This window comes from Thamnophis sirtalis, unplaced genomic scaffold, assembly GCF_051295495.1.
Source record: "Thamnophis sirtalis isolate CommonGarterSnake01/CBP01778 unplaced genomic scaffold, rThaSir2_p1.2 scaffold_3, whole genome shotgun sequence".
In the NCBI taxonomy this organism is placed as follows: domain Eukaryota; kingdom Metazoa; phylum Chordata; class Lepidosauria; order Squamata; family Natricidae; genus Thamnophis; species Thamnophis sirtalis.
The window spans coordinates 168,858,123-168,881,786 of record NW_028261383.1 but is presented as its reverse complement, the minus strand read 5'-3'; the positions used below and the strand labels follow the sequence as shown (position 1 = coordinate 168,881,786).

General features: G+C 45.2%; 1 protein-coding gene across 1 annotated transcript in view; it reads right to left on the bottom strand.

Moving 5' to 3' along the window:
* Positions 1 to 3,102: 3,102 nt before the first annotated feature.
* BCAP31 (B cell receptor associated protein 31) overlaps positions 3,103 to 23,664 on the bottom strand; it is a 64,963-nt gene continuing 44,401 nt past the window's right edge. The window contains exons 7-8 of the mRNA XM_087710862.1: positions 18,668 to 18,768; positions 3,103 to 3,697 (exon numbers count right to left, since the gene is read on the bottom strand). Of these exons, the coding sequence (XP_087566988.1) occupies positions 3,659 to 3,697; positions 18,668 to 18,768 (140 nt within the window). The 3' untranslated portion in view covers positions 3,103 to 3,658. The remainder of the gene's footprint in view (positions 3,698 to 18,667; positions 18,769 to 23,664) is intronic.

Here is a 23,664-nt window from a genome sequence, read left to right as displayed (position 1 = left end):
ACAGAAGTCTTTGGAGGGCACAGCATTAGACAAGGCAAAGGTAGAATACTCTACCTTTAGAGCCGAGGTGGCGCAGTGGTTAAATGCAGCACTGCAGGCTACTTCAGCTGACTGCAGTTCTGCAGTTCGGCTGTTCAAATCTCACCGGCTCAGGGTTGACTCAGCCTTCCATCCTTCCGAGGTGGGTAAAATGAGGACCCAGACTGTGGGGGGGATATGCTGACTCTGTAAACTGCTTAGAGAGGGCTGAAAGCCCTATGAAGCGGTATATAAGTCTAACTGCTATTGCTATTGCTACTCAGCCTTACTGTTGGGATCTCTGGAAGAGTAAATGTTAGTGTTATTACTTTCATTTCATGTGTTTGCTGAAAATCGTTGGAAAAGCAGGTTGCCTTTATTCAGGGATTAGCCACTAAATTTTAGCAGCATGGCCTTATACTTGTTGTTCCAGGAGACTTTTCATTTCCCATTTCATTCACACGGTTATTTCTCGAGTCTTAACCCTACTGGTATTTATTTATTTATAATCTCTGAACCAGCTGGAGAATGAGACCCAGTTCAGGTCCCTCTCACAATATTCTTCTTATATTAGATAATTTATGTAGGGTTTGTCTCTCAGGATACAAAGAGAAAATATCTGCTGCAAACTGCAGGCAGGCATCAGGAAAACCATCTGGCCAGTAAATGCTCAGTTCCATTCATTTGCCCTGATTCCACCCCAAATAAAGAAATTAAAGGGTCATAAAAAGAAAAAAAATGTAGGGTTACAGAAATGGAGCCACTTCTTGGGAGAACACCTTAGATAAATGCTTCCGGAGAGCCTTTCTTTCAACAGGAAGTCTGCGCCCATCGCGTTTTTACATTTAGATCACAAGTTCTACAAGCTGAGAATTGCTCTCAATTTTAACAAAGCCAAGGTGGCGCAGTGGTTAAATGCAGCACTGCAGGCTACTGCTAGATCAGCAGGTCAGCGGTTCAAATCTCACCGGCTCAGGGTTGACTCAGCCTTCCATCCTTCCGAGGTGGGTAAAATAAGGACCCAGATTGTTGGGGGCAATATGCTGACTCTCTGTAAACCGCTTAGAGAGGTCTGAAAGGCCGATGAAGCGGTATATAAGTCTACTGCTATTGCTATTGCTATTGCTATTAACAAACCGTACAGATTCTGATGCCTTCCAGATTGGCCAACTGAAGTGAATGAGATTGGGGGAGTGGCCCCATGTACCACAGTGTTTCTCAACCTTGGTGACCCTAAGTCCTGTGGACTTCAACTCCCAGAATCCCCCAGCCAGCACAGCTGGCTGGGGAATTCTGGGAGTTGAAGGTTCACAGGACTTAGGGTCGCCAAGATTGAGAAACACTGATGTACCTGCTCTAGGCCAGCATTTCTCAACCTTGGAATTCTGGGGATTGAAGTCCACGCTTCAAACTTGCCGAGGTTGAGAAACTGCTTTAAGCAATACTAGTGGGAAAGAGCCAAACGGTACTTCATTTCGCCCTTGTCAGGAAGAACAAGAGTTTTATACCACCCTCCCAGCACACCTCGTTGTTTGTTGGTGTAAAGGAGTTCTACAGGTCTTTCAGAAGCCTTGAATTCCCACCCCACCTGTATGGGAGAAGGTGTATTCCTGAGAGGGTTTTGTATTTTTCCTCTCCCTTAAACTCCTTCCATTATAGCAGTGTTTCTCAACCTTGGCAACTTGAAGATATCCGGACTTCAACTCCCAGAATTCCCCAGCCAGCATTCGCTGGCTGGGGAATTCTGGGAGTTGAAGTCCGGACATCTTCAAGTTGCCAAGGTTGAGAAACACTGCATTATAGCCTCAGTTAAATCCCTCAACAGCAATTATCCCCATTCCGATCCCAACCCAGATTTGCCAGCTCCCCCTTTTTATTCCACCTTGGCCAGAACTTCCAGAGTTCTGCTCTTATTAGTCTGGGGCTGAATTGCTTTTCTTTGCTTACAGGCAACCTTGGTCACTCGAGGTGGGCGCCTTGCCAAAGACTATACACAGTAGTAGCCATTGTGGCTCCAGCGCATAATTAATGACTGGAAAGCCAAGGACCAAGAAAGAAGGCGTAAATGTAACCTGGACAAGACCCAGATGTTGAGTTAAAGATGACAACGCAGTGTGGTCAAGGCTGTGGGTATGATGTGGGGGGGGGGGGGCAGACCCTTTTTCACCTCCAAGGCAAGTCAACAGGGGTGCTTTGAGTTTAGCCAGGAAGAAGAAAGCTAAGAACCAGTGGTGGGTTTCAAAAAAAATTCGAACCTACTCTGTGGGTGTGGCCTCCTTTGTGGGAGTGGCTTGCCGGCCATGTGACCTGGTGGGAGTGCGTGGCACGACAAAACCGCGAAGCCCTTATCCGCAGAGACGTAAGCGCGTCGCTAAAGCCGCGACGTCATCGCGCGTCATCACCGCCACGACAACAGCGCGGCAACAGAAAGGCGCTTTAAAACGGCGCCGCAGCAGAAAGCCGATTTCCATTAAGGTAAGGATTAGTATTAGGTTTAGGGGTTTGTTTTAGGGTTAGGGTTAGGTTTAGGGTACTGAGTGCTTGGGAATGCGCGGATTTGCCCGCCGCGATTATGTCATCGCGGTAGGGTCGCGTTTTTCCTTAGCGCTTTGAACGGCGCGAATTAGTCTTCGCGCTTATGTCTCAGCGGATAAGGGCTTTGCGGATTTGTGGTGGAACCGTGGGAGTGGCTTGCCGGCCATGTGTTCTCTCTCTCCTTCCTTTTGTGTCTCTGTCCCTTTTTCCTTTAATCTCTCTCTCACTTTTTCTTTCTTCTTTTCTTATTTATTTCTTCCTTTCTTTCTCTTTCTCTCTCTGTGTGAGTCTGTCTGTCTGTCTCTCTCTCTCTGTGTCAGTGGTGGGTTTCAAAAAAAATTTGGAACCTCTTCTGTAGGTGTGGCCTGCTTTCCGGGTCCACTGGTGGAACCTCTTCTAACCGGTTTGGTAGATTTGACGAACTGGTAGGAACCCACCTCTGCTAAGAACCCAGTTTTCTCCTCAAAACATCAGGCCCACAAGGTAAAGACACTTTTTAGGGAGTGGAAATTCAACCCCCACTCTCCCCCGCACAGAACACATCGAGAATACTGTTCCAAAGGTTTTAATAAGAAGCTTTGTACAGTCACCTTATTTCGCATATCAAAAAAAAACAAAAACAAATCAAGACACATGGCCAATCTTTCCGCCCTTTCCATTCAGGCACGCAAACTCAACACGGACTCTTCAGCCTAGAAGGGTGCAGAGGAACGGCCAATGCGAGGGAATACAAATGCAGCTGAAAGAGGCAGGCCCTGTTAAGGGCGCATGCTGAAATAGCCAAGCAACCTCCCCCAGCATCGCACCAGGACATACTGATGGTTCCGGATTCTCCGTTTGCCCTCGTCCCCCCTTCCCCACCCTCCTGGAAAGTCTCCCAGGGATACAGGGACAGGCATCAGTTGTCTCTCGCCAGCAAAGCCCAATGAAGACCCGTTGTCTGCTCAAAAGCTGTAGCAGCACCTGGGAGGGGGGTGGGGGTTTTGTTTGGGAGAGGGGCAGGATTGGATAAGAACAGAGGGTTCAGTTAGGTCCCACCGCCAGAAAGAGACAAATGAACAAGAAGGAAAGGGACGGAGACTGGGGAATCCAACGAAGACTGGAATCATTCGTCCTTCTTATCCTTTTGGCCTTCACAGGTCTCCTGGAGCGGAAAGAAGAAGAAGAAACAGACAAAAACATTGATTAGCACAAGAAAGGCCTTCTCCTATTTTGCAGGCAGATTGTCAGCGCTCAAGATGCGTAAGGGCTAAATTTTGCACGGTTTATTATTCTGCAATCTTTCTTAGTAAAGAAGAGGAAGCACTGCAGTGCTCCACTCACCAGCCCCGACTGACTCCGAGGCGCAAGTAATCCAGCCAAGCCTCTATTTCATTTTTTTTGAGACAACCCCAAGCACCACTCTGTAGACTTCCAAGCAGCCAAAGAGGCATTAAGAGTTACCAACTGGTTCACCGACAAATGCCCGATAGACATATGCGCACCGACAAAACTGCGATAGAATATGTGCACCGACAAAACCGCGACGGACAAAGGAGCCCCGTCAAAATCGCTAATTGATTTTCGACAATAGCGCGACGACAAATGCGCGACGACAAAATCGCGTCATCAACAAACTATAGAGAGCCCAGTGAGTGTGCTGGGCCTTTAACATAGTGGGACGCGTATACGTACGTTATAACCCTAACCCTAACCCTAACAATTTTTCGATGTTATTGTGTTTGTCATTGCGCTTTTGTCGTCGCGATTTTATTGTTGAGAATTTGTCGTCACGATTTTGACGTCGTGTTTTAATCGGCACTATTTTGTCAGCGCGCATATGTCTATCGTGCAATTGTGGGGTCACATTAACCTCGTCAGAAAGCTGAATTCCCACAGTCATCGTGATGTTTGGCATTTGTTATACGTTTTCCAGAGTCAAGGCAGGGGAAATGTACTTGTGTTTAAAATGTTCCCTGAACTCCTCAACCACGCTAGGTAGCTAGTGGATACTCCTCAGCGTATACCTAGAAACTAAATATAAGCAGACAATAGGCCAGTCATAAGACACTGCAACACGAAATATACACAACAGATTGACTCCCTGCTGGCCAATGACTCACGTCAAGTCATTGTCCTTTGTATGCTGCAAGATCACGAATAGTTCAATCTTGGGCAGATCATTCTAGTGTGTCACTCTGGTTTGTCTCCATGACATACTTGCCTCACGCTAGTTATTGCAAACATGACTTACAAAAGTGGTGGTTCTGCGGAAGGATATTCTTATCAGCATTTCTTTCTTGGCAATGCCAAACAAGACTTGTGGTTCAAAAAAAATGTGTGACTCAATAACAGGACTGTGGGTGAAAAAAATACCCCATTACTAGGCACAGAGGTTAACGTCTTGACCAAGCTGGTTTTTTATCCCAACTTTTAAAGAAGTTCTTGTTCTTTAGAGCTTTGAAACTACAGGTAGTCCTCACTTAATGACTGCTCACTTAACCTCCAGATGTTACTTAGGACAGTGTTTCTCAACCTTGGCAACTTGAAGATGTCCGGACTTCAACTCCCAGAATTCCCCAGCCAGCGTTCCCCATCTTCAAGTTGCCAAGGTTGAGAAACACTGACTTAGGACCTGGTCTTGGAGTTCCAACGGCTGCACACACTGTAAAGTGCCCTTTACAACTGGTTGCAGAATTTACAACTAACGTTACCATGATATTTGCCCATTTCTGGCCTTTTCTGGCCAAAAAAACACAAATAGGAATAGGGGTAGTCCTCAACCTACAAGGTTTAGGTTTAGGTTTATTGCTTATGTATGCCGCCCACCCCCGAAGGACTCCAGGCGGCTCACAATAAACAGGGGGGGGGGAATAAATAAGAAAATACAAACAATATTAAAAATCCACAACAGTCACAATTGAAACGGGGGTGGGTACTTCAATAACCCCCAGCCTGCCGGAACAGCCAGGACTTAGTAGCTTTGCGGAAGGCCGGGAGGGTAGTAAGGGTCCGGATCTCCACGGGGAGCTCGTTCCAGAGGGCCGGAGCAGCAACAGAGAAGGCTCTCCTCCGGGTGGTCGCCAGCCGGCATTGGCTGGCAGATGGAACCCGGAGAAGGCCAAGCCTGTGCAATCGAATTGGTCTTTGGGAGGTACAACCACAGTTGAGCCCAAAATATATATTGTTAAGTGACAAATTTGTTAAGTGAGTTTTGCCCCATTTAAGACTTTTCTTGCCACATTTGTTAAGTGAATCACTGCAGTTGTTAAATTAGTAACAGGGTTGTTAAGTGAATCTGGCTTTTCCCTTGACAGAAGGTCACCAAAGTGGATCACATGACCCCAGGGACACTTCAACAATCATAAATTTGAGTCAGTTGTCAATCATCTGAAAATGTAAATCTCGTGACCATGGGGATGCTACAATGGTCATAAGTAACTTTTTAAAGTGCCGTTATAAATTCAAATGGTCACTCAATGGAACTGTTATAAGTAAAGGATTACTTATACATGGATTCACGTAACAACCACAGCATTCACTTAACTATCAGCACATTCACTAAACTTTTTTTAATGACCTTGTAAATCCCTTAATTTGGGGTAGAGTCAAGGCGACTGAATTAAACTGAGCATTTACTAAGCAGACGCCCTTCCTGTCACCTATGTGGAGTTCACAGCAGATATTTTCTCTCTGTGCCTTGAGAGATTAACATCTGCTACCACCTAGGATTGAACGCTCAACCTTCAAGTGGGAGGTGAGCGTGTTCACCACTAGGCCCCCACACCGCTCACATTCACTAAACAACGGCCTCATTTTAAAATATCATCAAATGAGGTCCAATCACATGGGTGCCTTGACTTATGACCGTCATGACTGCTATTTGTAATGAACCCAAAAGAAATGATGGGAGAATGGCTGCGTAATATTTATTTGGAGAAGAATATGAGGTGGATGATCAGCTTCATAGATCATACATACTTTCTTATCACCTCCAAAGGGGGGGAAAAAAACCTAGACAGAACTATAAAGTTAGGCTCAGTTTACTATCACTTACATACCTATTAGGGAATGTAATTAATTAGTCTGCACACAACTCTTAACAGGAATGGTGTCACATTCATAGAAACCCATTGCTACTGTATATTCCAATGGAGAATGGATTACACTCCAATTGGGAGAGATCCAAGATTTATACTGTTCTCCGCTAGATGAAACTGCTATTCATGCAGAAGATGTGCGGCCATTATTTTGTAGTTTTTTAAAAAAAATCCTCTCAAACCTCCACATATTTTAAAGGTTTAATGTTTAAAGGTTTAATGCTCCAAGCACTCACAATAAATGTATCATACAGAAGAGTGTTATCCTCAGATGGTGGTGTGGGACCAAGGACTAAGAGGGAGAAAGTAGACTAGTTGCTAGAGCCAAGGTGGCGCAGTGGTTAGAGTGCAGTACTGCAGGCCACTTCAGCTGACTGCTATCAGCAGTTCAGCGGTTCAAATCTCATGGGCTCAAGGTTGACTCAGTCTTCCATCCTTCCGAGGTGGGTGAAATGAGGACCCAGACTGTGGGGGTGATATGCTGACTCTGTAAACCGCTTAGAGAGGGCTGAAAGCCCTATGAAGCGGTATATAAGTCCAACTGCTATTGCTATGAAATTCATGTCACAAATGGGATTTGGTCTAGAAACACCCACCGTCTGCAAAAGAGTCCTTTTGATAACAACGCCACAATAGCACACCGTCATTAAATCGTATTTGTGAAGCAGGCTATTCACCAGCCACACCTGCATGCAAATTCAATTAGATCGAGTTTTCACACGAGAGATTGTGATTTCAAGATGAGTCGAGTATTTCTGGAGAAACACTCGCTGAGTGGCCAGCAATATTTGAGGCAACCTTAACTTTTCTCAAATGTTAAACTCAGCCATGCAAATAACTTGCTCAGCCCAGCAATGCTCGAGAGGGCTCACGCAGCTGCCCTTGAATTCCACTTCTCAACTGACAGAGTCTTATTAGCATTACACCTAGGGCTACTGAAATCTTACTCCACAAGAGGAGATTTGTTTACATGGCACAAAGGGGCAGGAAGGCCACCAGGCTCTATCTGGGAGTGTTCCTAGGCAACTTGGGCAACCGCAAGAAGGGACAACCGTTTTTTTAAAAAAGTACATAATTTTATCCTGATTGCGATTTCCATTTTTCATGCTTTTAGAGGTATTCGTTAGGATTTAAAGTTTAAGATGCCGCAAGCTGCCCAGAATCATTTCATGGTCAGATGGGTGGCAAATACATGTAATAAATAAAGTAGAAATAAATAAATGGACCAACAAAACAAATGGCCACTTGTATAGCTTATGGTATTTCTTTCCAAGTTGGTAGATATGACAGCAACAGCTGGCTATTGCATTTCAGGGAGTATCTTGAACCCATACAGCAACCCAACCAGAATCCAACTCTCTACTCTTCCCTCGCTCCCCAAAGCTTTGGAACACCGTGGCATAACTAGGACATTATGCCCTGTATCTAAAGCATAGTCAGTTTCAAGCGTAAGAGCAATGAAGACGGGGAAAGTGAATTAAAAAAGAGTATATGTTTCATAGGATATTGATTGATTGATTGATTGATTGAAATTTATTTATAGGCCGCCCTTTTCCCTGGGGGGACTCAGGGCGGCTCACAACTCATGGGAAGGGGGGATACAAACAATAACAAACAATAACACATAAGAGCATACATAATTTAAAAATAGAGCACAACATTCATACCATTCGGGTGGGGGTGAGTTACATTCTTTAACCCCAGGCCTGTCGGGACAGCCAGGTTTTAAGGGCTATGCGGAAGGTCTGGAGGGTGGTGAGGGTACGAATCTCCACGGGGAGATCGTTCCATAGGGTCGGAGCTGCCACCGAGAAGGCTCTCCTCCGCGTAGTTGCCAGCCGAAACTGACTGGCAGATGGAACTCGGAGGAGGCCTAATCTGTGTGATCTAATGGGTCGCAAGGAGGTAATTGGCAGGAGGCGGTCTCTCAAGTATCCAGATCCACTACCATGTATCCAGATCCACTACCATATTCAGCTATTATAGGAGGAATCCCTGTGAGGCCACATGTAATTTCCTCTTACCTCCCTCTTCCCCACCACCCCAAGTCAACAGGCTTCTAACAGAACCCACTACATGTGAACCAAGGAATTGTGCCGGGACTAAAGTCAACCTTGTGCCTCTAGCCCAGGGCTCTCCAACCTTGACAACCTTTTAAGACTTGTGAACTTCAACTCCCAGAGTTCCTTAGCCAGCTTTGAAGCTGAAGTCCACAAGTCTTAATAGTGGCCAAGGTTGGAGAGCTCTGCTCTAGCCAACACCATGAGTTGGTATTAGAACAAACCCGCTTGTTTCATACTAAGCCATTTTGTGCTTATTGGGATGATCTCCAAAGGCTTTCTCAAGAGCCGAGGTGGCGCAGTGGTTAAATGCAGCACTGCAGGCTACTTCAGCTGACTGCAGTTCAGCAGTTCAGCAGTTCGGCTGTTCAAATCTCACCGGCTCAGGGTTGACTCTTGTACTTGTACTTGACGCCTCTTCACCCATCGTGGGTATGGGCGACTTCCATGGAAATTTGGCGCCACTGTTTTCGGTCCTGGGCTAGGGTTGTCAGGTGGTGCAGCCAGTCGCTATTATATGATTTTCGGCTAAGATTGAATGGGCGCATGACTATATCTTCGGCTTTCCGTTTGAAGTGACGCAGAGTGGTTAGACGAACACCTCCTTTTGGCCGTTTCCAGGTCGGACCAGGCTCTGCAAGCAGGGAAATTTTTGGGATTCGATTTTCTGGCATTCTCAATGTATGGCCTAGCCAGCGCCAGCGTCTAAGTTCTATAATGGCAGATACATTTTCATTGATATCACATCTTCGGCGGATTTCAGCATTGGATTGACTCAGCCTTCCATCCTTCCGAGGTGGGTAAAATGAGGACCTGGATTGTCGTTGGGGGCAATATGCTGACTCTGTAAACCGCTTAGAGAGGGCTGAAAGCCCTATGAAGTGGTATATAAGTCTAACTGCTTTCTAATTCCACGAAAGAAGTAACCATTACCAACGACGGTAGACATGTCACCGTTAAGTGTGAACCGACTATCGAGGAACAACATTAAATAGAAATTAAGTTGTGGGTAACAACCAACAATATCCTAGGTAAGGGAGCCTCCTGGAATCCCAAGAGTATTTGCCACTCTAGGTTATTAAAAGCAGAGCAATGTTCCCCAGGGTTGCCAGTCTTCAAAGACATTTGAGTATCCACACACAGCGCTATTTTTAGGCTTCTGGCAAAGCAAAGCAGCGCAACACTCAGATCTGGAAGCCGAAATAGATGTGCTCTGGGAGTACAAGGGAGGGAAGAAAATAATAGCAGGTGGCTGTAGCAGATACAATCAAGAGAGCAGCCGAAAAAGACCTGCAGAGAGGATTTGTACAGAAAATGCATAAAAATATTAACTGTGCTCACAATAATTCTGATGATAAAGAGTCTTGGGGTTTCATATTTTGAGCATTATATGGCTGGGGGGGAGGGGGGGGAATAGCCCTGAAAATGAACTCCTGTTAAGACTAAGAAGGCAACCAACCAATAGCAATAGCAATAGCAGTTAGACTTATATACCGCTTCATAGGGCTTTCAGCCCTCTCTAAGCGGTTTACAGAGTCAGCATATTGCCCCCAACAACAATCCGGGTCCTCATTTTACCCACCTCGGAAGGATGGAAGGCTGAGTCAACCTTGAGCCTGGTGGGATTTGAACAGCCGAACTGCAGAACTGCAGTCAGCTGAAGTAGCCTGCAGTGCTGCATTTAACCACTGCGCCACCTCGGCTCTTGATCACCTCTACCTATACCCTCTACCTATACACATTTTATGTCCTCTGTAGTATCTGCAGAACCCAAGGTAACCCAAATCACTATGCCCATGTGGTAGCAGAGAGCGATGGCTCGTGAGATTGGAATGCTGGGCAGCCTTGCGTTTAAGATCCGTTGCGGGCCGCAGGGCAGGATGAGATCCCACCACACACTCCAGCTCCCGTCAACCCACCAATTCAAAAGTGGGTGACAGCAAGTAGATAAATGGGTACCACTTCAGTGGGCAACTTCATGGGGGACATGAAAAGAGCATCCAACTTGCTATCCCCCCCCCAGGCAACAGTGATGTCATCAGCAAATCCTTTCACCCTGGAAGCACTTTGGTGCTTCCAATATTGCCATAGAATCTGTTGTGGCCTGGCAGGAGCTTTTGGAACTGTCACCAGACTCCGACAGCGAGGGGGTCTTATGAGTCGGCCCTGGAGGAGGTGGAGGACCCTGGACAGGGTTCCGACTCCGAGCAGGGCACAGAGAGACTGGTTGGCCACCAAGTGGTACCTGAGCCTTGGATCAGTGGGGAGGAGACGAGTGAGTGATCCAGAAACCACCTGTGAGTTGTTCCGGGATGCACGCCGTCGGCGGGCTACTCTGCGTCAAGAACAACTACGTAATTACAGGAGGTAATTATGCTCAGCTGATGCTCATTAAGATCCTCTCCTGATTATAAAAGAGACTGCTTGTGCCACGCCCTTCTTGCAGAAGTCAACGTTAGGGACTAATGAGAAACAAACTTGGCAGGCTGGATTGCTGCCAGAGTTTGTTTGCATTGCTGCCAAGGTTAGTAGGACTTGCTGCCAGAGTGCTTATCTCTTTGTTTATGTGGCTTTCAGCCAACGAGAATTTGGACTGATTAAAAAACATTCTCATTGACCTTTGTTTCGGCTTTCGTTCCTGGACGGAGGATGGGGGGTCAGAACAGAATCAAGCCAATTGAAATGCTATATCGCCGATTCCTAGACCCACACAGCACATAATTTCAAACAATTCACGCAAACAAGGCCAAGACCCCTCCCACCAGTGTAACTCTTAAAGGTGGTGAAAGAATCAAAAGACAGAGAAACCTTGCAAAAGGATGCTTCGTTAGGATGTTCAACAGATACTATGAACCTTACAATGAACCAGGGGTGAGGTTGGAGAAAAATCCCACAAGTTGTGATAGGGAATAAAGCGTGACCCGACAAATGCGCACACGCCAAAAGCGCAGCGAAAAAACCGTGGTGAGAAAACCGCAATGTCAAAATCGCGCCAACAGCGTGCCGACAAAAGCGCGATTAGGGTTAAGGTAAGGGTTAGGGTTAGGGTTAGGGTTAGGATTATTTCGTTGTTTGTTGAAGGCATGCTTTTGTCGGCGCTCTGTTGTTGGCGCGATTTCGACGTCGCGGTTTTCTCACCACGGTTTTGACGGCGCGCTTTTGTGGTGCGCGCATTTGTCGGTGGACCGGAATAAAGCCTATCTCAATGCTTCAAATCAGGAATGGGGGAGGAGGAGAAAGCAGGTATATTATTTTACTGGAAGATGTATTCAGCTTCTTGCATAAAATTATTGGATCCCGGATAAAAACAGAGCGAAGTCCTTCTATTTGAGAGGTAGCATGGAGGCTACTTTCAAACTACCCTTGTGGCCAACTATCCAGCTACTTGCTTTCTAATTCTATTCTTCTATTCCTGGACTTCTAAACCTGAACTCTGACATGCTTTGCTCCCCGCCGGGAACAAAAGAAAACACCTAACACTCCTCCCTTATTTGGCTGCTTCCGTGTGCGCCTTATGGTTGCGCTTCCCCACCCACTCACCTTTATCAGCTGCCAGGTGTGGCAGCATCTTGTGACTGCTTACGTGCTGCCAACACTGGGCCAGATTCCCAGGCACTCCCCACCTCTGCAGCCAAGGCTGGGTTGCATCTGCCTTCCTTGTAAGTCACTGTGTGGGGATGAGGTTACCAAGGCAACAGAAGCCTGGGTTGGTGGTGGTTGGGTGTTTTTCTTAGCTCTTTACAGTGCTGGATCTGCAGATTAACCTTGGCTAAAAACCAACTTTTTCGATCCTCCGAAAAGAAGGAAGGAGAGAAGAAAGAGAAGAAAGTGGGATAGGAAGGAGGGAGGGAAGAAGGTAGGGAAGCAAGGAGGGAAAGAGGGAGGGAAGGAAGGAGAGAAGGAGAGTAGATAGGAAGGAGGGAAGGAGGGAAGAAAGGAGGGAACTTAAGAGAAGAGAAAGGAAGGAGGGAAGGAGGAAAGGAGGGAGGGAAGGTATGAGAGAAGGAGGGGGGGATGAAGAGAGGCAAGGGAAGGGGAAGGAAAGGAGGAAAGGAAAAGAAAGGAGGGAGGGAAGGAGGGAAGGAGGGAGGGAAGGAAGGGGAGTGGGAAAGAAGAAACAAGGGAAGGAAAGAGGGAGGGAGGGAAGAAGATACCTAACCTTTGATGTCTATAATGATTTTGATATTATGGGAATGTCTTGAAACGCAGTCAAATGTAAAGCAAAACAGTGGATGTTGTATTGTTTTTTACCAGCTATTGGTTGCTGTATTTTTCTTTTACTAATAAAAATACTTATTAAAAAAAAAAAACTAACTTTTTCAGAGGGGGAGAGATGGGAAGGTGGAGCCTACAACATTTCACAGGTACAGCAGGATTCACAGGACTCCCTGAAGAGGCTTCGATAAGAGCTCCTTTTTGTCTCCCAAAAACAGCAAAACTTTTGGCTGCAAAGGGTCTTGCTTTAGGGAGCTGGAGGGAAACAGGGCATTTGGAAGTCTCACTGCCTGAGGAATGGTTCCCCAGAATGGGCCTGTGGAAGCTCTCTGTCTGGGCCAACCACTTCCCAGCATTTGGGCTGCCTTGGGATAGGAAGAGTTGACTCTCAACATATCCGGAAGACATCTGCAGTCCAACCTTGTCTGAGCTTGTAACATCAGGAAAGTCGTGCCTGCTTGTTCCCTGGGCAAGAGACCACTGCAGAATCCAAGGGTTTCAGGCTAGACCCAGCAGTTGAAAAAGATCCCAGGGAAAGGCAGATGTGAGGCTATTCTGCTCGGTAGGAAAGTGGAAAGATTTTACGATGGGTTCAGTGGTGGGTTTCAAAAATTGTTTGAACCTACTCTGTGGGTGTGGCCTCCTTTGTGGGAGTGGCTTGCCGCCCATGTGACCGGATATGAAGATGCCGACGACACTTGTCAGAACCACCTTAAATTACCTCACACACAGCACTGGCATGCATAAGAATATGATGTAAACTTGTTTTTTAAAAGGCATCTTTGGTTTGCGTTAAAACAACTTCAACACACGCAATGTTCTGATTGCACCACAAACGCAGAAGTCATCCTTACCTTTCACAGAGGCACTGAGTTTTATAAATATGAGCATGATAGTGTAGAATAATCATATCCAAGGACCAGTGGTGGGTTTCAAAAAATTTTGGAACCTCTTCTGTAGGTGTGGCCTGCTTTCCGGGTCCACTGGTGGAACCTCTTCTAACCGGTTCAGTAGATTTGACGAACTGGTTCTACCGAATAGGTGCGAACTGGTAGGAACCCACCTCTGGATGGGTTCCACCTGAAGACATTTTACCTTGGAGCAAGTGAAGGAGAGTTGAAGACTAAGGGTGAAAACTCAGAAAGCAGAACTGGGAAGGGTCAAGATTCTAAAAAGGAAAACTTTTAAGAGGAAGCAGGAATCCAAGACTTTGGGGAGGCCCAGAAATAAGAGGATTAAGCGATCCACAAGGTTCCTAACCCAGTTCTCCTGAAACCTTGAAATCCAGTCAACCTGCATTCCTTTTCTGGACAAGTCACCAAAGGCTCCTTGTTGCTCAACACCAGAGGATAAGATTCATTTAGGAAATCTTTCCTACATCAAGGGCCAGGCACAAAGCAGGGGATGCACTGCGATTTGAGATATCTATTAACACCACCACCCCCAAAATGGGGTTAATAGCAGTCTCAGAATATTGTACTCACTGCAATTGATAAGATAGTTGTAATCTCTCGTATGTCATTACATTCACAACATTACCAACCAACCATTTATTTATTTAAAAGATAAATTTAAAACACTCAAAGTGTGAGGAACAAATAGGATGAACATGAAAACTTAGTACATGAGTACAGATATGACATTGCTGCCGTTACCAAAAGTTAGTGGGATGAAATCAGAGGTGGGTTCCTACCAGTTCGCACCTATTCGGTAGAACCGGTTCGTCAAATCTACCGAACCGGTTAGAAGAGGTTCCACCAGTGGACCCGGAAAGCAGGCCACACCTACAGAAGAGGTTCCAAGATTTTTTGAAACCCACCACTGGTCCTTGGATATGATTATTCTACACTATCATGCTCCTGTTTATAAAACTCAGTGCCTCTGTGAAAGGTAAGGATGACTACTGCGTTTGCGGTGCAATCAGAACGTTGCGTGTGTTGAAGTTGTTTTAACGCAAAACCAAAGGTGCCTTTTAAAAAACAAGTTTACATCATATTCTTATGCATGCCAGTGCTGTGTGTGAGGTAATTTAAGGTGGTTCTGACAAGTGTCGTCGGCATCTTCATATCCGGTCACATGGGCGGCAAGCCACTCCCATCCGGTCACATGGGTGGCAGGCCACTCCCACAAAGGAGGCCACACCCACAGAGTAGATTCGAACAATTTTTGAAACCCACCACTGGATGAAACCCATGACTGGAACTTACAGCTAGAAGGATTTAAATTGTTTTTTAAAAAAACCAGACCTAATAAAATAGGAGGTGGCGTTGCATTATATATAAGAAATCGCTACACTTCTAGAGAAATGCAAAAAAAAAAAAAGAGGAAAAAAAGATGACAATCTTCTTGAATGCATTTGGGTCAATATAAAAGGAAAAAGGAATGTCATTGCCATAGGTGTATACTACAGGCCAACCAATCAACCGTAGAGGAAATAGATGAAGTTTTTGCTAATCAGTTAGCTAAGGTGTGTAGGAAGCACACTACAATAGTAATGGGGGACTTTAACTATCCTGACATCAACTAGGAGACAAACTCTGCACCTAATGGTGCAGGCTGCAGGTTGATGAACCTAGCAGACACCATCATCTCCCAAAAGATAGAGAAGGAAACTTGAGAGTCAGCAATATTGGACTTAATTCTTACTAGCAGAGATAAAATGATAGAACAGGCTGAAGTTGAGGGAACTTTGGGAGAGAGTAACCATGTCATATTCGAATTCAACATAACGGAGATACAAGCAATAGAACAAAGTCCAGCTAGGCTTTAAGAGAGCTGATTTCAACAAATTTAGAGACAGATTGGGAAGGATTCCATGCACAAAAATCTTAAAAGGGGATAACCAATTCAAGAAGCTTGGGTAACTTTGAAAAATGAGATCATAAAAACCAGACTAGCACGATTCCACTGAAAAATAAAAATAAGAGACCCTAAGAAGAAACTACCAAGCTAACGTAAAACTCTAATAAACTCGAAGACAAAAAGAATAAAAAAATGGGAAAAGGGACAAATAACACCAGCATGTAGCCCGAATCTGCAAAGATGAAGTCAAGAAAACCAAGGCTCAGAATAAACTAAGACTTGCAACATATGTCAAAAATAAAAAAAAAAGTTCCTTTTAATGTGTAAAAGGGGGGGGGAAATCATTCTACTAATGGGAGAAGAGGGCAACGAGCAGCAGGAAGAAAGCGGAACTGCTTAATTCATTCTTTACACCTGTCTGCAAAGGCTCCTAGAGTGGGCTGAAAGGCGAAAGCGGATGCAGTCTGCTCCGTCCCATAATTGGGTAGACCAGATTGCCCTGACAGACCGGTCTCACCGGAAAAACACTTGATAGACAGCATTATCACCAAATGGATTTGCAGCTGGGCTGACCAACCACACTCAACATGTAGTCCTCAATGAAGCTACGTCTATATATGGAGCAGTGGTGGGATTCAAATAATTTAACAACCGGTTCTCTGCCCTAATGATCATCTGGGTAGGTGGGGCTCGGTGGTCATGTGACTGGGTGGGCGTGGCCAAAACTCAAGGTCACTTAGGTCGCTGGACGCTTCGTCTTAGCTGTTACAATGGTAATAAGGGTTAACCGGAGAGGCAGTTTCTGTAAGCAGGGCAATAAAGATTAGGCTAGAAACAACACCAGAATCTTTCCTTCCTGCCTTCCTTACAGGATTAGCCCTGTAAAGTGGAAAAAAACAAAAGGAGATTTCTTCCAACAATCGGTTCTCTGAACTGCTTAGAAAGTTACCAAACGGTTCTCCCGAATAGATGCGAACTGGCTGAATCCCACCACTGATATGGAGAGAAGCATGCAGTGGAGTACTCCAAGGTTCTGTTTTCAGCACAGTACTCTTCAACATCTTCGTAAAGGATTTAGATGAGGGGGATCGAAGGGGAACTCATCAAATTTGCAGGCGACACCAAATTGGGAGGAACAGCAAACAATTTAGAAGATACGCTCAAGATCCAGAAGGATCTTGACAGACTTGGACGCTGGGCCCTATCCAACAAAATGCAACTCAGTGGTGGGAAAGGAAAGTTTTACACTTAGGCAAGAGAAACCAAATACACGGGTACAGATAAGGTAGTACATGGCTCAACAGCAGTAACTGTGAGGGGGATCATGGTTGTCCTAGTGGACAACCACTTGAAGTGTGCTACAACTGCCCCAAAAGCCGATGCGGGTCCTAGGCTGTATCAACAGATGGATAAATAGATCACGCAAAGTTTAGTACTGTTTTATATCGGTTTGGTAAGACCCCACTTGGAATACTGCATCAGTTTTGGTCACCATCATGTAAAAAAGATGTTAAAACTCTAGAAAGCATGAAGAGCAACGAAGTTAATTAGGGGCTGGAGGATAAAACATGCGATGAACGGTTGTAGGAACTAGGTATGTCTAGTTTAATAAAGAGGAGGCGGACCAATCAGGCCATCCAGCATTCCATAGAGCCTCTTTGTTCTGCTCTGTTTGTGCAAGAGAAAGAGCATTCTCTATGGCAGTGTTTCTCAACCTTAGCAACTTGAAGATGTCTGGACTTCAACTCCCAGAATTCCCCAGCCAGCATTCGCTGGCTGGGGAATTCTGGGAGTTGAAGTCCGGACATCTTCAAGTTGCCAAGGTTGAGAAACACTGCTCTATGAGAGAGGACATCTGCTGCAGCCTACCCAACATAGCTTCTCACCAATTGGTTGGATGGCAACCAGCATAGCCACAAGGGACACTGGCTATAAACGGAGGGAGTTTGGTTTAGCTTCATCTACCGGTTCACCGACAAATGCGCGCTCGACAAAACCGCCCCGACAAAACCGCGGCAAGAAAACCGTGAGGTCGAAATCGCGCCGACGAATGTGCACGGAAGCGCGCCGACAAATGCGCGCCGATGAAAGCGCGCCATCAAAAAACAACGAAAACACCGTAATAACCCTAACCCTTACCTTAACTTAAATCGCGCTTTTGTGGGCGCGGCTTTGTCGGTGCGTTGTGGTGGGCGCGTTTATGACGTTGTGGTTTTCTCGCCGCGGTTTTGTCGGCGCGCTATTATCATGCGTGCATTTGTCGGGTCACATCATCTACCACAGTCTTCCATAGGCTGGCGTGGAAGGATGCTGTAGAGCGAGGGTGTCAAACTCAAGGCCCAGGGGGCAGATCTGGCCCGCAGGGCTGCCCGGGAAAAGGCAAAGGACTTGTCCGTGGTGCCTTTGCCAGGGAAAATGGGCTCCTGAGGCTGTCGCAGCTGAAAACAGAGCTCGGGAGCCTGTTTTCTCTGGCAGAGCGCTCGGGCCACCACAGGAACCCTCGACACTAGTGAAGCTGGCCACGCACACCCTGCCCCCCTCCCCAAGTTCAAACACAACCTTGATGTGGCCCTCAATGAAATCAAGTTTGACACCCCTACTATAGAGAAAGCTAGGCAAATACACTGATAAGAACTCCCCATGAATTGGGGGAGAAGGATAAGAATCAAATTTATCCAAAAAAGGAGCTACAGCATAGGCAATTTTGCTGGGCTCAGTGAACCTCGTATCATGGCTGCCTTTGTCTCCCTATTATCCAAGCACCACAACCTTTGCAACAGTTGAGATCAAACTTAAAACACCGACAATATTGAAGTTGTTAAAAATTGAACAAGGATGGATTACGGCTTTGGAAGCTCCTACAGGTACAGAGTCGCCTCCTGCAAATACCAGTACAGGCCTTCCCAGCTTGCTCCCAATCTCCATATTCTTGTCCACCCTATTTTCTTCCCTGGGCACCTGAAGTTTGGTATGTTCCTTCAGCAGTCTGTCGTACTCCGTTGTCAATCCTTCAGCCTGTTTGCGCATAGCCAATGCCTCGTTGTCTGCCTTACTCAGGGCTGGGTGAAAAAGAGAGAAAAAAAGGACCACATCAGTACAGTTTCAGCATCCTCACACATCTAGTTATTAGCGCAATCACAAGGCAAGGGCGCCAATGAATCTCTCACTGAAAATAGGTCATTCCATATCACAGCTTCTCTCCTACCCCCCCCCGCCCCCCAAAAAAACCACAGCAGCCTGCCTGTTCTATTATCAGCTTCCAAAAAACCACCTCTTTCAATATTCACAAAACTCCTACAAGTAAAGGATTCAGGTGACTAGTTGTGCCCAGCTATACAGGTGGCTTACTGGTTTGCACCAACTTCTTATTTAATGGAAGTGTCACAGCCAATTAACTTGTCTTTGATTGAGGGTTGCACAGCTGAGATAATTACATAAGGTTAGTTAATTAGCTAGAATAGTTCTTCCCTGGTGCTTTTATCTGAACCAGCATTAGATTGGGAGTTAACACTTCCATTAAAAAATCAAGATGACTTTTGAAAACAATTACAGTGAGATAAAGTTTGTGAACCCACAATACTCTCCTTAACCTTAGAGTACTGTGACCTACAAAGTGATTAACTTCATCTAAATCAGTGTTTCTCTCCTGACCATTGTTTTTTGACCATTGTTTTTTGGTCATTCTGTTTCTGCTTAGGTAAAGGAATATCTCTGAAACAATGGTCATAGATTCTAGATTCAAATTGTACCAGCAATTCTACAGTGGAATGTCAGAGCATTCATCCATGAGGTGACCCTTAAACAAATGCAGGTCAGTAATTCCAACCATACAAATAAATATACAAAAGAATGGCTGAAGCAAAAGAATTTTTACATTTTGAGACCTTAAGCCAAGGACAATTCAAAAATATCAATGAGTCGAAGTACTTTGTAAAGAGGAATAGAGCCAAATGTTTCCAAATGAATGTGCAGGACTGAGCAACAAGTACAGGAACCCCTTAGTTCAGTGGTTCCCAAACTTGGCAACTTTAAGACTTGTGGACTTCAACTCCCAGAATTCTCCAGCCAGCTCTGCAGAGCTGCAGTTTGGGAACCACTGCCTTAGTTGAACTAATCCTAACGTGTTGTTGTTTTTTTCATATTTTTTCCTAACACAGTGAATGTTAGGCTAGAGAGAGCCGAGGTGGCGCAGTGGTTAAATGCAGCACTGCAGGCTACTTCAGCTGACTGCAGTTCTGCAGTTCTGCAGTTCGGCTGTTCAAATCTCACCGGCTCAGGGTTGACTCAGCCTTCCATCCTTCCGAGGTGGGTAAAATGAGGACCCGGATTGTTGTTGGGGGGCGATATGCTGACTCTGTAAACCGCTTAGAGAGGGCTGAAAGCCCTACGAAGCGGTATATAAGTCTAACTGCTATTGCTATAGTATATTTAATAAAGAGAGGACAGGGTGCACTGTTCTGCATATTGCTTGTTTAAAAACTTCATTAAAAGTTATAAAAGAATTTCTTTGTACATTAATAGGCTATAGATGAAGTTAAGATTATACTGCAGGTCAAAGTATTGCAGGATTGTGGATAGTTCTAAATTGCTCACAAACTTTGTTTCACCATTAAACTATTGTTGAAAGCTGAAATAAGCAGGCAAACTGCAATTTTCAAAATGAGGCAAGAAAGTGTTACTTTATTTTGGTTATTTCAAGATTTTTCTTTGCTTTTTGTTATATGAGGTGGGAGCCAAAAGAGTGGCAAAATAATGTGAACCATGACAATTGCCAATAGGAACCAAGGAGTAGCTGCTCTACCAATACTTCTTATAGCATACTTGATAAGAAAGTGCAAGGCATACATATCTCTCTTAACCCAAGATGCTTTGTGTGTATAGTTAAGACGAAAGCTATTCCATGTCGCCCTTTTAAGGAGGAGGATAGAAGTAAAATAAGATTCCGAATCAGTCCTGTTCAGATTTTCAATTTTGCACAGTATGGTAAACAATGGAAGTAGATCTCTCCAGCTTCTCCATTCCCCCCCCCTCCCTGCAATTTTTCTGCAATATTCAGTCCAGTCTCTAGAATTAGCAATAGCAATAGCAATAGCAGTAGACTTATATACCGCTTCATAGGCCTTTCAGGCCTCTCTAAGCGGTTTACAGAGAGTCAGCATATTGCCCCCAACAATCTGGGTCCTCATTTTACCCACCTCGGAAGGATGGAAGGCTGAGTCAACCCTGAGCCGGTGGGATTTGAACCGCTGACCTGCTGATCTAGCAGTAGCCTGCAGTGCTGCATTTAACCACTGCGCCACCTTGGCTCCTAAGACTTGTGAATTGTGTTTCTCTGTTTTTGTTTTTCTGTTTTTGCTTGATTGTTAATATATTTATTTGTTGCATGTTACCCAGTTGTCTGTGATGGAGTGGTTTGTAAGAACTGTTAAATAAACATCTAAGTTAAATTTCGATGAAGGAGGTGAAAGATGAAATCCCAGTGAAAGCCTTCAGCAATTCAGTGCCTTCCAAATAGGATAGCAATAGCAGTTAGACTTATATACCGCTTCATAGGGCTTTCAGCCCTCTCTAAGCGGTTTACAGAGTCAGCATGTCGCCCCCACAGTCCGGGTCCTCATTTCACCCACCTCGGAAGGATGGAAGGCTGAGTCAACCTTGAGCCGGTGAGATTTGAACCGCGGAACTGCAGATAAGAGTCAGCTGAAGTGGCCTGCAGTACTGCACCCTAACCACTGCGCCACCTTGGCTCTTGGACTACAAGTTCCAGAATTCCCAGCTGCAAAGCTAAGATTACACTGGCTAGTAATTTTGGGAGTTCACCTGCCATTCACTACCAATGACCTGTTAGGTGTGTGTGTGTGTGTGTGTGTGTGTGTGTGTGTGTGTGTGCGCGCACGCGCGCAAATACTGTAATCTGAATAAGATGTTTGAAATGGAGCTTTTCTAATTTGGGATCTTGGAATGTTCCAAGATCTGAATGCATCACCGTACCAAGAACAAGCATTGGGAAATTTGCTACTCAATTGTGATTTTTATGGGTTCTCATCTCCTTGCAGATGACGAAGGTAACAATATTAGATGAATTAAATTACTTAGAAGCACGCGTTCTTGCAACTCAACCCAACCCAACATGGCTTCCTTTTAATTTCTACAAAGACTTTCGAAGCAGCATAACTCCCGTTTTAATGCAAGTGCTAACAAGAACGGAGGATTTTTATACCCACTACTTAATTTCAGAACTGAAATCGTGACATCACCCACATAGTAGCTAAATTTGTCACTGCAGCAGTTAAAAGTTAGGTTAACTTCAGACTCAACCTGATAACGTCTTCGGACCATTTCATTTTCCTTTCTCTTCCTCTCATATAACCCTAAATTATTACTGCATTATCAAAAACAACCAAGTGTAGGTACTAGCTGAGAATGATCAATTATATTCAAAGCCTCACCAGTTGGGCCAGAAAAAAACAAGCAACAACCGAAGACCTTTTTGAAAGGCTGGAAACTTTACATGAACTTTTTGTTGGACTGAACTGATGATTTGGGGATTAAAAAGGGTTAGAGGGAAGGGAATTATATGATAGAAGGAAGGAGAAAAAGAGGGAGAAGTAAGATAACTACTGGATGGAAAGAAGTGGCAGAAATAATTCGACATTTTCTTTTTTTCCTTTTAATTTTTCTTGCTTAACAGTTAAACGTTTCTTGCAATTCATAATAATCACTGCCTTATCTATTTTAAATTGAATTGAATTGAATTGAATTTATTACATTTGTATGCCGCCCTTTTCCCCGAGGGGGACTCAGGGCGGCTCACAACCCAAGTCAAGGGGGGGGGGGTACAAATAAGGAATAAAAAGACAGACAAAAAACAATACCATAGTTTAAAAGCACACAACAACCATACCATTCGAGGAAGGGACAAGACTCATTAGCCCCAGGCCTGTCGGAAGAGCCAGGTTTTAAGGGCTTTGCGGAAGGCCTGGAGGGTGGTGAGGGTTCGAATCTCCACGGGGAGCTCGTTCCAGAGGGCCGGAGCAGCCACAGAGAAGGCCCTCCTCCGGGTAGTCGCCAGTCGGCATTGGCCGGCGGATGGAATTCGGAGGAGGCCTAATCTGTGGGATCTAATCGGTCTATTGGAGGTGATCGGCATGGTACTCTTTTATCTGCTATTTTGGCTTTTTTTCTTTTTCTTCTGTGTAAATTACTTGTCCCCTACTTGTCCCCCACTGTAATATTGTTAAGAACTGTACGTTCATCTGGTCATTGATTTGACCAGATGCAAAAAAAATTTTAAAAAAAGAATTTGAATATTTACAGTATATACTGCCTTCTATAGAGAATCGAAGACAGCAGACATTGTACTCCCTCCTATTTTCTCCCAAACAACCCTGTGAGGTAGAGGTTGGGTTAAGAGACAAGAAATGGCCTGAAGTAACCAAGTGAGCTTATGAGGCTGAGAGTAGACAAGCACCAATGTCTCCCTGCTTCTAGAACAGCACCTGCCCCACTAGAGCAGTGTTTCTCAACCTTGGCAACTTGAAGATGTCTGGACTTCAACTCCCAGAATTCCCCAGCCAGCATCCGCTGGCTGGGGAATTCTGGGAGTTGAAGTCCAGACATCTTCAAGTTGCCAAGGTTGAGAAACACTGCACTAGAGCACACTGGTGCCTGTGAGAAATTAGCCCACTACCCACCCTTCAAGACTGGGAACTGTCTGTTGGTATATGGGGCAGTCCGTGACCCGACAATTGCGCGATAGACATATGCGCACCGACAAAATAGCGCCGATTAAAACGCGACGTCAAAATCACGTCGACAAATTGCGCGATGACAAAAGCGCTATGACAAGCACAATAAAATCGAAAAATTTTTAGGGTTAGGGTTATAACGTATGTATACACATCCCACTATGTTAAAGGCCCAGCACACTCACTGGGCTGTCTATAGTTTGTTGA